A 15,932-nucleotide genomic window follows, 5' to 3' on the forward strand; every position below is an offset into this window, starting at 1 on the left:
AGAGAGAGACACTTCAGAAAATGTTGCAGATTGAAACCAATCGTGCCGTTGGGTGCCTTTGGAGGTCAGGAACCTGTGACGGCAGCGATGACGGGTGGCACGTGGCCTGCAGTGTGGGCACGCACGGCGGTGCGTGTGCCGACACCGTGCCTCGTCCACGGCCGGCGCCCCCCCTCGCAGCCGCGGCCGACGCTATATATAGGGCGGCGCGCGGCGGCCGCGGACCCAGTAGTGGGCTGTGTAGCTGCTGGCCGCTGCTGAAGACGCGAGATGCGAGTCCTGGTGCTGTTTCTGTGGCTGGCGGCGGCGTGCGCGGCGGCCGGCGTCGGCTCGGGCCTCGAACCCACGGCCGAGCAGATAGACGCGCTGCTCTCCAACAAGCGGCTCGTCTCCAGATACGTGCAGTGCCTGCTCGGCCGCAAACGCTGCCCGCCGGAGGGCACCGAGCTCAAGAGTGAGTGGCGCGCGCCCGACACACCTTCACTGCACTCCATACTATTCGGCAGGAACGAGAGACAGACGGGGGCAGAAACGGAGCGCTAATACTAAGTGTCAAGCGACAGATCAACATTTTATGACAATCCTCCACGCATACATAAACTTACATACATTTTAATCATACAATGAAAGCTTTCACGACCGGATGGCACTGTTATTGATAATTCTTCCGGGTTATATGGCCGTGGTCCATAGAATTCTTCTGTTCCTAACGTTTCGTCCAATACTACGTTGGAAGGACTGAGTCGGCAGGACTCAGCAGGACCAGCCATACCTCTGAAGATGTCCAACGTAGTATTGGACGAAACGTTAGGAATAGAAGAATTCCATGGACCACGGCCATATAACCCGGAAGAATTTTCAATTACATAAATTTTCTTTTCCTCAATCTTCTGACTGATTTAATGCTACACGCCGCGAATTCTTCTCCTGTGCCAAACTTTTCATCTCACCGTAGCACTTCCAATCTAGGTCCCGAATTATTTGCTGGATGTATTTCAGTCTCTGTCTTTCCCTGAAATTTTTATCATCTACAGCTTACTTTAGTACCATGGAAGTTATTCCCTGTTGTCTTTGAAGACATCCTATAATCCTGCCCCTCTTCTTGTGAATGTTTCCCATGTCTTCCTGTCCTCGACAACTCTACAGAGAGCCTCCTTGTACCTTAATCAGTGCATCTAATTTTGAACATCTTTCCACAGCACCTCATATCAAAAGCTTCGATTCTCTTCCTTTCCAATTTTGTCCACAGTCCATGACTCACTCCCACGCAATGCTGCTCTGTGCTCCAAACACACATCTTCAAGAATTTCTTCCTCAGATTAAGGCTGATGTTTCATATCGGCAAGTAGACTTTTTGGCCAGAATTTCTCATCACCGCGCTACGTAAAATTCCACGTCCAGGCCAAATAAACTGCACAAAATCTCGTTAAAATCCTTCTAGGTGTGTTGCCGTATCATCTTAAAAATTACTGTAAATTCTGAAATTCTGACACAACCGACGCTTCGGTCGTGTTAAAATGGTCTTCTTCGGCCCTGACCTTGAGAATGGCCTCTGCTTCTTGAGCAAAATGTGGGTTATTTTAATATTTTAACACTTGGCGAATAAGATGACGCGGCAGCGTACTTGGAAGCGTTTTAACGAGACTGGCACGGCTACGGTAACCTACATGTTTCTAAACTACAGACAGATGTAATTTTTTCGTAAGAATATCACGTACTATGTCAATTTCTCAACTTTGTCTTGTTGTCTACGCAGTATCTTTCGTTTCCCACGGTAGTTTTAAAAATAAATCCGTTAGAGAGTGGAATAGAATAGAATAATTTTTTATGAGACATATTTCGGTAATCTTGAAAACTATTTTTGTCAGGAATGTCCAGTTTTCGTAGATTTAATATCTCCTCTGCTCCTCACAATATCGCAAGAACTGATGCAAAATTACACAGTTCTCTCTATCACCTGTGACGTAGCTGAAGCCGATGCCGCTTAACATAGTTTCCCTTCTGCTTTCACTCGTACATTATCGAGTTACTCGACGTCCAACCTATTCCCAGCATGTAGTGTCTCCTCCTCTATTACGACTATCGTTTGTCTCTCCTTTCCACCACCAATAAATATGACGACTGCAATTGAAAGCTGTCGTGTCTGTCTGCGACGAAATACTCCATCACAGTTTTCCTGATTGCACTGAGTGGTAACGAAGCCCACTGCTTTGAAGAACCGCAGTGCAACTAGTCGTGAACCCTTCAGCAAGTCCCGCTCCGATGGGCACTACAGTTTGCTCTGTCGAGTAATAACTTCCACGCGTGCTCTTTTGTTTGGATCCCACCTAGTACCTCTTAAATATTTCAGTCTGAAATATAAACGAGTGCTATACACACAACAGAATTATATTATTAGGCGATAAAAGAATGCAAATACAAATCCTCACAACAGTTTTCGAGTTTCGTGTGTTACCCTATAGTAAACTCCGATTTCGACTCCGTGGCTGCTCCAATGCTCAGTTCAGCATTATCCTCATATACGGCATTCGAAAGAAGAAATGTTAAAGCTTACTGTCCGAACTGCTCTGTTTTAATTAGAAACCAGTCCCTAATGAATTATCTACGTTGGAATTTGCAGGGAGTGATCCAAAGTAAACTAAACTAGCGTAATAACACGGGAATTTGGACGGCAGTCCCCCCTTCCCTATCCGAGTCCAATGTATTAATCCATTTCTGGGAGCAAGATTAAGTTCTAGTGGTATTTGCTCTTTACAACTAGAAAATTTTGAAAGACGATCTGCTCTTGTAATACCTGTATACTGGCAATGTGCTGGTGTAAGACTGTGTATACAGTATTTACTTCAGAGTCTTGTAAAAAATAGAATTTATAATTTTTAAATCTGTGTGTACATATTTCCAGTTACTAAACATATACGAACATCGTCGGAATGAAAAAGCTATCATGCGTTCCTATCAACACTGACTTTGCTCTCGTTGATCGCAGCGATGTATGTCGATAATAATGGAACATTCATTTATGATGGAACTGCTTACGATAATTTAACTAAATTGCTTGTATTATTGGGTTTTAGAGTACCATCGACATATTAGTTTGAAGACTCGGACTAAATTAGTTCGACAACTAATGGATAGTATCGATTGTATACGTTTAGATAGAAGCATTCAGTCACTCACAATAGTTTTAGGAAACTGTTCAAAATCCACAACAAGAAACACACCTTTGCCTTTACAGAAGTGAGAAACCGCCCAAACCCCACATTCAGGCTGTACTCTATTAACCGCCATTAATTCAGAGTCTTAATTGTATCCTGGTAAATCATAACCTGTCTCTTCACCTTCATCTTCAGCTATAAGAGCAGATTTTCTCAAACCGATATAGTGCAACTTACAATTCGTATAATGACAACGAGAATGAATTTCGAGAATTTCGAGCTGAAACAGAGAGGTACATATAATATTTTCTTTCCTCACACAATCAGCTAATGGTACACACACCGTGAGGGAACATTAGGAATACAGATCTAGATGAAGGCTAAGTAATTTATTTTCCAACGTAAAAGGTTTGACGTTTGTTAATGCGCAGTAGACTGCGTATGATTCAAAAACTTTTGCCGTGTATTTAAATTTTCGAAGCAGAGACCCTAAGTGTATTACGTTCTCTCACGCTAGTATTTCATACAATGACGTAGATAGTTTGTGTGGGAACTACATGAGATTCATTCTTGCTCCCAAGACAACTCTAATGTTCAAGAAAACAGACTTTCTTTTCACTCCCGTGGTCCCTACGCGAAAACAAAACATTATGGATTAAAAATTAACTATTGACATCCTGTCAAACCTAAGCTTTGAAATGATTTCACGTTTCCGATGCGCGGTAATGTGTTTCACAGCTTATAAACTTCCAGGCTTATCCGTCTCGGTAGCCGGGCGGTCAGCGTGGCAGACTGCTAACCAAAGGGGCCGAGTTCGATTCCTGGCCGAGTCGGAGATTTTCTCGGCTTGAGGACTGGGAGTTGTGTCGTCCTTACGTTCATAGTGTCATAAATGACATTCCACTGTTGAGATGGCTCGAAAGCTAATAAATTAAAGAAAAGGAAACATCCGCGTTAAACATAAGCTACTCTAGAGACACGCGTAAGTGTGTCGAAATGTGGATGCTAAAGTGGAAAGCTACTCAATTTTGACATCTTCCTTCATCATCTGTTTATCCAGTTAGTTCAGTATTTGTGTGATAGTGTCATATAACTGGAACAAGTTGCCGACTATCCTTTCTAATACGTACGTTTTCAATATTTTTCATTGAGTACCGGTGCACCACGTAAAGAAACCTCATTTCATTCATCAATTTTCCGCTACAATCAACCAGTACCTGGTGAGAAAGAAAAAAATTAAGATTGAATCTGTACGACGGTATTCATGTGAACATTAGGTTTCGCAGCAGCTCATGGATGTTAGGCTCGGACTGGATGATGTTGCTATGTTCCAAGGAACACCTCCTTACCGTTATCTCAGTCATAAGACAGAGGCCTGAAGCGTTATTCACAGTTGTGAAGTTATTTATTTTATACCAAGATGGTCACACGAGCGATATATTCGTTCGATATCTTCTCTATGTATGCCGATCCCTCCATACATCGACAATTCGCTGCCTTCTGACTCTCAACAAGTCGGAGACGTATCTCGGTCACACTGGAAATGAATTTTCTTCACAGTGGGTATCTGAATATGAATAAACAAATTATTATCATCCCATCTCCCAGTATGTTCTTCGACATGTGTGATAGGACCACTCTTGCTCTCTGTATACATAAAAGTCTATTTGAAGGGCTTATTTCAGTAGTGGTGCATGTCCATTACCTCCACTTTTCTGCCTATAATGATTCTGAAATTAATGATCCAAATAAACAGAAATAAAGGTTCATCTATAGCAAGAAGCCATATGCTTGAATATTTCTGGTATCCCAACTGCAGATTTTTCAGCGCTCATATAACTTTAGGACTCTGTATCTCATAATGAACAAAAATGGACTTGTACCACTATTGAAATAAGCCCTTCATTTGTTCATAGCCCCGTAGTGTACGGAAAAGAGTCTTTGATGAGTAACTGATGATTCCCAGTTTGATCTAAAATCGGAATAATGTAATTTAATGCAGATGACTAGGAAAATGTTCGAATGCAGTATCAGTGGTGTGCTGCTAAAGCTACATAAACTGGACAAGCACTTAAGGTCGGCTGTAGTGAACGCGAGCGGTAGTAGGGAGAATTCTGGGAAACCGTAACTCCTGTATATGTTACCGCGTACAGAACACCTGTGTGACCCCTTTGTGAATACTACACCAAATATGATTAAAGGAAGACAACTAAGAAGTTAAGAGGTTGGCTACAAGAGTGTTACCGTTAGCTACGATCAACACGCAAGTATTCCGAAAATGATCGATGGACTCCAATGCGAATACCTAAATGAAAGAAGACGTTCCTTTCGCAAAACACTATTGAGAAAGCTTAGAGCATCGGTATCAGCGACCGACTGCAGATCCTACTGCCAACAACGTACATTTTGCGTAAGGAGCGCGAACACAAGGAAAGAGAAATCAGGGCTCGTACGGAAAGCATATTGGCAGTCGCTGTTCCCTCTCTCCATCTGTGAGTGGAACAACAAAGAGAATGAACAGCAGTGCTGCAAGGCACTATCCACCATGCACCATATGGTGATTTGCGAAATACATATGTAGGTGTAGAGTTATCAGGATCGTACTTATCCGTTCTGAAATATGAACTGATTACGGTGAAAGGTGACTGCTACTCCGAAGACAGCGTTACACTGGAACTCAGAATAATAGTGGAATCGTAATCCAATTGGAGCAATTCAAATTTAGATTACTATTTTGTGCTACTATTAATTATCCTGGTTCATCGTCAAACATAGTTCATACCAGTACTTACCTGACATCGTTTGCATTTTCGGGTCTGCAACAACGACCTCGAGATGGCGTATGGACGACAGCATATTCGTCAAGTTAAGACGCTTTTACTGAGTTTTATGACAAAGAGACGAATGGTTTTCCGTTCAATTTTCTCTTGTCTGCACTAAATTTCTCCCGTGGACGTTGTGGTTCTGTGAAACATTGATAGAACGTGAAATGTCTGTGGTTTTCTCGCAGTGCGTTATGTAACGCCACTCACAGCTTCTTCTGATCAGCGATCGAGGCACTGAGCCGTGACACACAACACAGATCCGGGGCTCTTGTTTCAGTGTTTCACAGCGCAACTTACAGTCAACAACGACAGAGGTGTGGCGACGGTATCTGGATGACGAGAACTCCTAACTGCTTATATTACAATTACAGGTGAAACATGAACATAGAATATTCATTCGCAGGCTCACAGAGATAGAAATGATCAAGAAGTCAAATCAAAATTGGCAAATGTAAAAACACACATTATGCGTCAGTTTTCTGAAATGTGTGACCGGAAGCATCGTGAGCTCGTTTATTAGAGGACGACGTGTTTCAAACTTTCATACCTTTTTTTTTCCTCAGAACAATAATACATCATTGCATTCTCAGTTATCAAATTGATATTCGGATGGGAGCTGTCCTATGTGCCGAAATGTTTCCTCAGAAAGTGAAACTTACTGCAAAAGGGACAGTGTTTTTTGGAATATTGTTATCATTCTACAACAGATGTGCTGTAATGGTTTTGTAGGTGCCTATTTTTGCAAAACCGATATTTGTCCGATCAAATCTGATCAATAAAGTTTTCCATTAGATTTTGCCTTCGATCGAGAGGGATTACTAGTATTCCTAAAAGTACCGAAAATGAAGACGTTGTAGCGTGAAGATACAGTAATTTCTAATGTTTTAGACTATATGTGCTCAAATATTTGATAACCTGTATTTTATCACTTGTCATTTCTTTCATTTTCCAGTTCATGCGGGCTGCGACATGAGTGCTTTTAATGTCCTTGAAATTTACGGACTGGAAGTGAGATATTCTCGAGTGATGATAAACTATAATATTGTCTAATACGCTGATTCTTCTTTAATTTCCTGTGTTTGGCCGACAACCTGAAACTTCCCCTTAGAAAAGCTCTTACGTTATTTGATACAGAAATAGCCGAGTGAAACTCAACGTACTCAGACATTTTTGTCTTTACTTATTCTGTTCATCACTGAACTGACAAACAATATTTTAGCGCAAAGCAATCTGACTTTCAATAATCCCTACAAAAGATTAGGCCTGAGTAACAATAGCTTATACCTTTCATGAATCACTTACTTCACAAAAATCTTCGTTTCTCGAACTACTGCAATACAGCGAGCGCCAATACGGTCAGCTAGATAAAAGATTCTAACTACTGAAGGCACTAACTACTGGTGGGCATAGTTAGCAAATGAAAGATTTTGACAGAGAACAAACAATGTGTTTACCTTAATAGTGTTCAAAAGTCACAATATATATATATATATATATATATATATATATATATATATATATATATATATATATCAGTTCATGACATCCAGTCTTACAAATTTCCTTTTTCTGACGGACACACGTCTAGGTCGTCCGCTCATAGTAACCTCCCAAAACTCTGGCATCTCTCTCCCAACGCTACGCGCTGTTCACATCCAACTGCCCAGTACTACACTACCGAATGTTCCAACAATGAGTCCTACCAGCCACAGACTGCACACAGCGCAGTCAGCGATTATCATACAGAGCACTACGTGGCGTTACCAGCATAAAAATCTAAACAGCCTACTTACAAACCTGCTTGAAAATACGTCAACTGTGAAATTGTTTCTTCAAGCAGTGGTACGTATCTGCCGATGACATCCAAGAAATATCGGCAAAGTGATATATCTCAACTTCCTTTCTCCTTCATATCATGTACCCGTTACTGCAAGAAATGCATTCTCATGCTTTTGACAGCGAGGAGTTGAGCACTTGTGGCGTGGCCGGCCGGAGTGGCCGAGCGGTTAAAGGCGCTACAGTCTGGAACCGCACGACCGCTACGGTCGCAGGTTCGAATCCTGCCTCGGGCATGGATGTGTGTGATGTCCTTAGGTTAGTTAGGTTTAAGTAATTCTAAGTTCTAGGGAACTTATGACCACAGCAGTTGAGTCCCATAGTGCTCAGAGCCATTTGAACCATTTTTTGAACTTGTGGCGTATCGCGATAATAATGTGTATAAATTTACAACTGAGTTGAAGGACATCAGTTGATAACTCCCACAGGAAACAACGTCATTGGAGACCACACAGAAGCTCTAACACGGCAAGGGGAATCACGTACGTTTCAACGTAATCATCCTAGTATTATTCCTCTAAATCTATCTAGAGAAACAGAGGAAAATCGAACCTAAGTGACATCACGCGGACTGGAACCTGCAAGTCTAACGTCAGGAACACACATACACAACTACCTATGCGTTAACCACTACTCTACCCCTCTCCAAATGTGAATGTATTTATTAGTGAGAGTGCAATTAAGTCGTTGAAACTATAGAAATGCCCTGTCGTAATGACGCAGTCTGAACGCGCGTATCTCGATGACATTTGTCTGCTCCGCGAGAGAGCAGGACTTTCAAACGGCGGGCCCAGACGGAACGCAAAGCCTGTCAGACCGCCTGAGTGGTGGGCTGGCAGTCGTCTCAGAGCTGCCGCTGCTTGCTGGCCATTCCGGGCAGCGAGGAGACAACTCCTGCTTCCAATTAGAACCACTGCCTTACTGGGCGCCTCGTTAACCAGAGGACGGTATTACGAAATACCTCGGGGAACGCACCGTATTTTTTTCATGGACGAAGTCAAAACACATCTGCTTTCGTTCCAAAAATTGAAACAAATGGAGATACAGGTTATGCAATTGAAGATTTTAGTCGGGGAAACGAGTTTCCGTTGCGTATTATGTTTTGTTATCATTTTTGCTACACATATTAATCTCAAGCGTTATAATTGAAATTGGAATCATAGGCTGTGTTTGTTTGCTCCTTAAACTTGAAAGGATGGTTTAGATGTGTGTATTCCTTCCCGTATTAGTGAACAGTTACTGTAACAAGTAATCGTGACAGTGATGTCCTTTCACAGACGATTAATATCAGTATTAAGAAAACTACCACAGCTGTTGTTTTAGGTGCATTTATGAAGCTACGACCAGTTTCGTCTCATCGAACATCCACTTGGTTACAAAATTACATAAATCTGCCTGTTCCATAGTTTAAAAATGCATAATTGCCCACTCAAATGTTGAAAGGTACTTGGAATATTTCGTAGACTGCGCTCGGTATAAGTGCCATACTGGGTTGAACGACCACTGTAGCGCTGTATGTTGTCCTGCACCCAACAAATACAGCTGTGGTGTTTTTCTTCTCATTCAGTTTCTGAGCAATTTCTGTCTTTTTATCGACTGACAGGCCTCGTTCATGAAGGGCGAACGGGAGAAAACAACAGCCAGTAACCGCGGAGCGCTGACAAAACGTTGTAGTTCACGTAACTGTTTGCTTAAATACAAGGACGAATTTACAAGTATCGTCTTAAGGCCGTTCACTCACAACACCTTTTTTAAGAAAGTCGACCTGTAATACAGATTGTGGTGTTTACATATTCATGATTGTTAAACGGATTTGTTAAGACCAATGCAGTTTAACTTTGATGCTATCATAAGACTTTGTTGCGTTTACAGATGAGGATGTTTGTTAAGTCTGTGTAATAAACGGCCGAATGCTTAAATTTTAACTCTTTGCGGGATCACTCTGATAAAAGACGCACACACAAAGGTAACTGACGCTCTATATTTTAATGTATATGTACACCGGAGGAAAGGCTGTAGCTAATATAAGAGGTTATTTCCCCTCGTTTCTAGCTGCTTACTGCTTTAGAAAACAAGTCATTCTGCGTCTGTGTCTATTGTAATTTCTCTTGTTAGTCCTTTAGCAAAATATGCTTAGAAGATAGAAGAACAGTTTTGTGACGTATCTCCAACATTGGTTCACTGATTTTGACCAATAGCTTTTAGCTGAAGAACTCCCGTTAAAATTACACCGACACGTGAATAAATCTTTCGTACGAAGACATCGATCTCCACCCCTAAAGGTCTCTTCAATACCAGAACGTTAATCCCTAAGTATTCTTCTTTGCTTACTTTGGCCAGTCTCAAACCTAGTAGCACATCTTTTATTTCGTTCGATCTCCTGCTTGACTCCGACTTAAGGAGAATTCATACAGTGGAGCAATATTGAAGCATAGATCGCACGAGAGTTAGGTGTGCTGTGACCTGAGTATCATACCCTGCACTGTCTCAGTGTCCTAAATAAACAGAAGTCAGCCCTTCACTCATTTAACAGCCGATTTCTTATCCTTGTTACACTGTACATCACTCGCAGTATTACCTGCACAATTCCCATTAATATCCGGGGCTCTATCAGTAGTAAAATGGAAATGCCGGTGGCTAGGGTCTCCCATCGGGTAGATCGTTCGCCTGGTGCAAGTCTTTCGAGTTGACGTCATTTCGGCGACTTGCGTGTCGATGGGGATGAAAAAATGATGATAATGACAACACAGCACCCAGTCCCGGAGCGGAGAAAATCTCCGACCCAGCCGGGAACCGAACCCGGGCCGTTTGGTATGACATTCCGTCGCGCTGACCACTCAGCTACCAGGGTCAGACTCTATGAATAGTGGTATAACTGTATGCTGTAGCACTCTTTCCCCTGTTTATACGCATTATCTTCCATTTTTCCACAATGAACGTAAAATACCACTCCTATATCGGTTAGTTATGATTAAGATGCAGTTACTCACGGAGGTCTAGTGTGCACTGTCATTATCATATGGCAGCGAAACTTGGTACATATGCTAACGCATTAATGCGGAACCGATTTACACTGAAAAAATTAATTCCAATTTTGGCCACAAGGTGCAAATCTGGCACTGTACACCATCTCGGGAAACTTCCCTCTTGCTCATATTGAACAAACTGTATAAGCGGCAGTTAATAACAAAATGAACAATATGACTTTCTCATTTGTTAGACCTTTCCTGCTCAAGTCCCGTTCATAATTCATTACACATGGAAACATTTCTATACCTATTTGTGGTACTCACAGCGTCAGATTTGCAGCTGGTGGCCAAAACTGGAACTAATTTTTTTCAACGTACATCGGACCGCATTAACGCACTACAATGTCTACAAAGTTACACTGTCATACGATAGTAACAGCCTACACTGGACTTCTATGTGTAGCTGTACTTTAATTATAACCACGCATTATTTATCGAGCTTTATTACTTTCGTGTATGATTGCTCAGTCTGCTTGACAAAATATTTGTGTTTTTACAGAACATTATTTTCGTCCCCGATGTGCGTTCGCCGTCGAGGCTTCTGAAACAAGTGTTTAAAATATTTTCTTCTTTTTTCCGATACAGTTACAATTATGTTTTAAGATACCTGGTTTCAACCGCCTGAATGGGCCATCCTCATTAATGAAGCTGTGATACATCCCCACAGGATTTACAAATATTTGTAACTACCATATTAAACATTCGAAATTCCTGAAAAGTTGGAAACCATAATTTGAAGCATGTGTACTACTGAAATAAGAATCTTTCCATATTTCACCTGTCTAGCACTTTGTAGTTGTCTGAACTTCATATCTCACAAATGGAATCTTTAAGATGTGTTGTGAACGATACATGACGACGTTCATGCAGACGAAATCGCTGGGAGACTGTGTACTTCAAACGATATTTCTTATATGTGATTCGAACCTTAGCATCTCTTATTGACAAACCGTCTCCTTGCTTTCTTGATGTAATTTCTAAATTTACGCAAAATTGGATTTTCATGTAGAGGGACTTTTCTTTAAAAGGTAAACAGCTGCTTGAAACGAGACCGCAGATAAATTCAGGAAACGTAAGACTTCCTTTTTTTTTTAGTATTCACGAAAGTGTTGCAACAACAATTTAGGGTCATAATACATTGAATTTTGCAAACTTTTTCTTGCAGAGTGACACTCTTGGCTATATAGTTCAGGCTACAGTTCCGTATTCTCAGCTCAGCTGCAGGTAAAAACATATATCGTACGAAAAGCGCTATTTCGATAAAACCTCACTTCTTGATAGCTTTTTATTCTTGCGGAGAATGATGCTATGATTAACATTTGCTGGCAGGGGTCAGTCTGAAAGAGAGAGAATTTAGACAAAGACGCCGTTATAGAGATATGAGAAAAATACGACGTGGATGTGAGGTGGGCGGGAGAGGAGAAGGCACAGAAAAAACGTCATATTGACAGTAGAAAATTAATTAACTGCATTGTCTTTATTGTTCAGTTCAGTATACTTCATTTAGTGTAATTTTGTTTCTGTGGCTGAATTCAATTCTTCTCGCCACATAGTGTTGCAATGAGATGCCACCCGCCTACGAGTCGTATGATTGTGTATGCAATCACTTCTAGTGCAGCCGCAGCATCTCTGCACTTACACAGTCCGTCTAAAATCGTTCCAGAAGTCGTCACATTAGCACTAGGTCTATAGCGGTACGGCCTCGTGAGTTATTGCTTGTTTCTTTTGTTTCTGAGACCAAGCTGAGGAATCAGTCACTCAGTTTGACAGATGTGGAAAACCGGCTGAAAACCACAGACCAGTTGTTGCATCAGACCAGCGGACGAGCATTCGATCTGGTGCCGATTGGCTTCACTCTCTCTCGAAATCTCAAGTGCTTCGTGTGACGCTCTGAGGGAAATTGGTTAACTTTTGTGCTTATATTTTAGAAATACCGCAACAATTTTTTCACGAAACCTTATCCGGTGCATTATCTGCTTCGCCTATATACAGGGTGCTACAAAATTAGTTTTACAAACTATGGCGACAGATTCCTTACTCTAAAATAAAGAAAAAATGTCGGGTAAATGTGGGCTCTAAGAACAATGAGCACTTGCTCGTCTTCGCTATTGTGAATCACATTTCCTCTACTGAACAAGTGCTCATAGGTCTGAAGATATGCATTTCAGAGCCCAGGTTTGCTGGATATTTTTTTCTTGTTTCGGTCCAAATTAACACCTTCCAAAACATGGAAAACAAAGAGCTTGCTGTAGGAGAGATATGTTACACAGTTCTGAAGATAAGAAAGTGCTCTTAACACTTAAGGTATGCGTTTTAGAGCTCATGTTTACCAGAATTCTTTACTTGTTTTGGTGTAATTAGCCTGTTACCTATACTTGTATACATATTTTTGAAACACCCCATGTATATACAAGGTGTCCCTCCTAAGAGGCGTCAGGCTCATTTTCTCCGGTGTGTCGGTAGGTATTTGCAATTTCTTTTTCCGGTATGTGGCTGGAGTTGCCCCAAACAAATACAGCTCATCACGTCTTTCATGCGTCGCATACTGTCGTCGGAAGACGTCACTCTGTTTCCCTTCACAAATACAAATCTTTTTAAACGAGAATTTTACGTGACCATTCGATGGAGCGATTCAAAACTATGTAGCGCGATATTCGTTTTGTCGAAATGTATTAACAGAGACATTAAAACACGAAGACTAAACCGTACTCCAACAGCGACTGAGCAGCACTGTTGCATCACGCTAGCAGTCAGCGCTTTCCGTCGACAGTGGGCATCGCATGAAAGAAGTGACCAGTAGTACTTGTTTTGGGCTTCTTAAAACGTTATTTTTAAGGTTATCTGCGCGCATTTTAAAAGTGTGAATACAACACTGGTACTGGTAAAGAATGAAGTATTATCATACAACATCTACTTTAGTCCGAGCTATTTTCCACCGAAAATTACCTGCATGTTTCGTAGATAGGGCCAAGTAACGTACATACCATTAATCAAAACAAGTTGTTGCCTCACTGGAGAAAGCGCCATGGAATTGCGTGGGGTGCGTGACCGAACTTTCGGTCCAGACTGTCGCAATTAATGCCAATGAGCGGCGAGCCAGAGGCAGTTGGCGGTCAGCCATAATGTTATCCGGGAACCTGTCGGACCACTGAGAGTTCTTTTGCGTTCCAGACTACGTTTGCCTTAAATAAGTCGAATTTCACACTTGCAGATATGTTTCGACCTCAGAGGTGTGGACGCGTGAGCGGTAGATGTTCGCCACTTTGGTTGGTTGCTGACAATGAGAAGTTTCAGCGCGGTTATATGGATGGATTTACACTTGCGTTTTCTATGTGCACATCATGTGTTTTGTTCCTGCAGCGCCTACACATAACACTGACCGCATTACTATGGACATCTATGGGCTCACGCTCTGTAAAAAACAGCGTGCCAGGGAGGAGTGGTCAGTAATCATGTTTATGATGGGTACGATCATTAGAAGCAAAAAAGTGTAGTAAATATGTGCTTTGCAATGCATAACTTCAGAACTATGAGCACTTCTTTCAGTGAAAGAGATGTGTCTCACATAGCGAAGAAGAACAAGTGTTCAGAGCTCTTAATCTGTGCACCTTAGAGCCCCATTTCCTTGACTTTTTTTCTGGTTTTGATCCATACTACATCTCAAAATGTCGAAAGCAAAGAGCTTGCAGTAAAAGAGATTTGTGCGTGAGCATCAAAAATAAGTGGTTATAGCTCTTACGGTAAGCATTTTAGAGCCCATGTATGGTGAACTCTTTTGCTTCAAATTATCGATCCTTTCATATCCCACAGCATGGACCATGCTTCCTGGGAAGCCTTTATAGCTTTGTGATTAGCGCTAATTTCGAGAAAACAGAACAAACTGAAATCACTTACGAAGGCAACTAAAGCTAATTTCATTTTTACATCAATAGATGGCGCAGAGCTCTCGATATAGTGTAATGCAGACAGTTTCTAGAACAGTACAAAATGTGATTTCAATATATTGAATTATTATAAATACCCATTCGCTCGAAAAAAGCCTGCTAATACTAGGTTTCCGGTCATTTGCCCATGAGACAGTTTGATGGTACACAAGAGAAGCTCAAGAGAAGAAGACTGAAATAAAATTCAGTTATTTTTTTAACAAATATTCATTTTAGGTTGCGCTACCTCCAAAGTCCGTCAGGTGGGAAGAATCTACTAATAAATTACGGCTCTACGGCTCTGAAGGTATGGTTAGTTAGCACAAAAGCGAAACACTTGCTGTCGAAATTCCGAGAACCTTTACCACGAATAGTTTGCTATGTTAAGATATTGCATCCTTTAGCGTAATGAGAAATGAGAATAAAATTAGAGAAATTAGGACAGTATAACAAAGCCAGTGTAACAGCCAGTTTTTAGGTCACAAGTTTCTTTAAATGAGCCAGTCTGATGAATACAGTTGGTACTTAATATTGCTTAATTTTTCCATACAAATGGAAAATCCATGGGAACGTGCGTAATGCTTAACAAAGAAGCTTGTTTCTCATTTTAATTCAGATCTATTTCGCTTACCACCAGAAGAGATTCGTAATATTCGGCGGTTGTTCTTTGCTCTTTATACGTTGATCAGTAAGACGAATCCATCTTGCAGCCCAGGAAACATTGCCCATACTATTTCTGGCAGATAAAACCGACTTCACTTTCGTTTTTGCCAGTTCACCTGCTTCCATCATGTCTTTAACTGTTGATTGGTTTCCAGCTTTTAGTAATTGGCTGACATATCATAAAGATACCAATTGTTCAAAAAGTCAAAACATTTGTTCGCATGTTTTATTTTAATCACAATTCAATAAATCCTTCGCCTGTTTTGCGCAGAGCAGTCTCATAAATAATTCTTAATGTAAAATGTATCTCACTCTTCTCCCAATAAAGCTATAGAGCCAGGTACTTCATACCCTTAAATTATTGATCGTACATGATATTGTGAGCTTCCTCAGAAGGTATTGTGACGCCATTTATGTAGATCATCAAAATAAAAATAATCAAGCTGAATTCAGCTTTTTATTTCTTAAATGTGTTTCCAAAAACAGCCACAAATCGCACTT

At 41.1% G+C, this 15,932-nt stretch overlaps 1 protein-coding gene across 1 annotated transcript in view; it reads left to right on the forward strand.

Annotated features, from left to right (window-relative positions):
* The first annotated feature begins 236 nt into the window (after positions 1-236).
* LOC124615595 (ejaculatory bulb-specific protein 3-like) overlaps positions 237-15,932 on the forward strand; it is a 105,034-nt gene continuing 89,338 nt past the window's right edge. Inside the window, exon 1 of the mRNA XM_047143582.1 lies at positions 237-454. Within this exon, the coding sequence (XP_046999538.1) occupies positions 271-454 (184 nt within the window). The 5' untranslated portion in view covers positions 237-270. The remainder of the gene's footprint in view (positions 455-15,932) is intronic.

This window comes from Schistocerca americana, chromosome 5 (genome assembly GCF_021461395.2).
Source record: "Schistocerca americana isolate TAMUIC-IGC-003095 chromosome 5, iqSchAmer2.1, whole genome shotgun sequence".
In the NCBI taxonomy this organism is placed as follows: domain Eukaryota; kingdom Metazoa; phylum Arthropoda; class Insecta; order Orthoptera; family Acrididae; genus Schistocerca; species Schistocerca americana.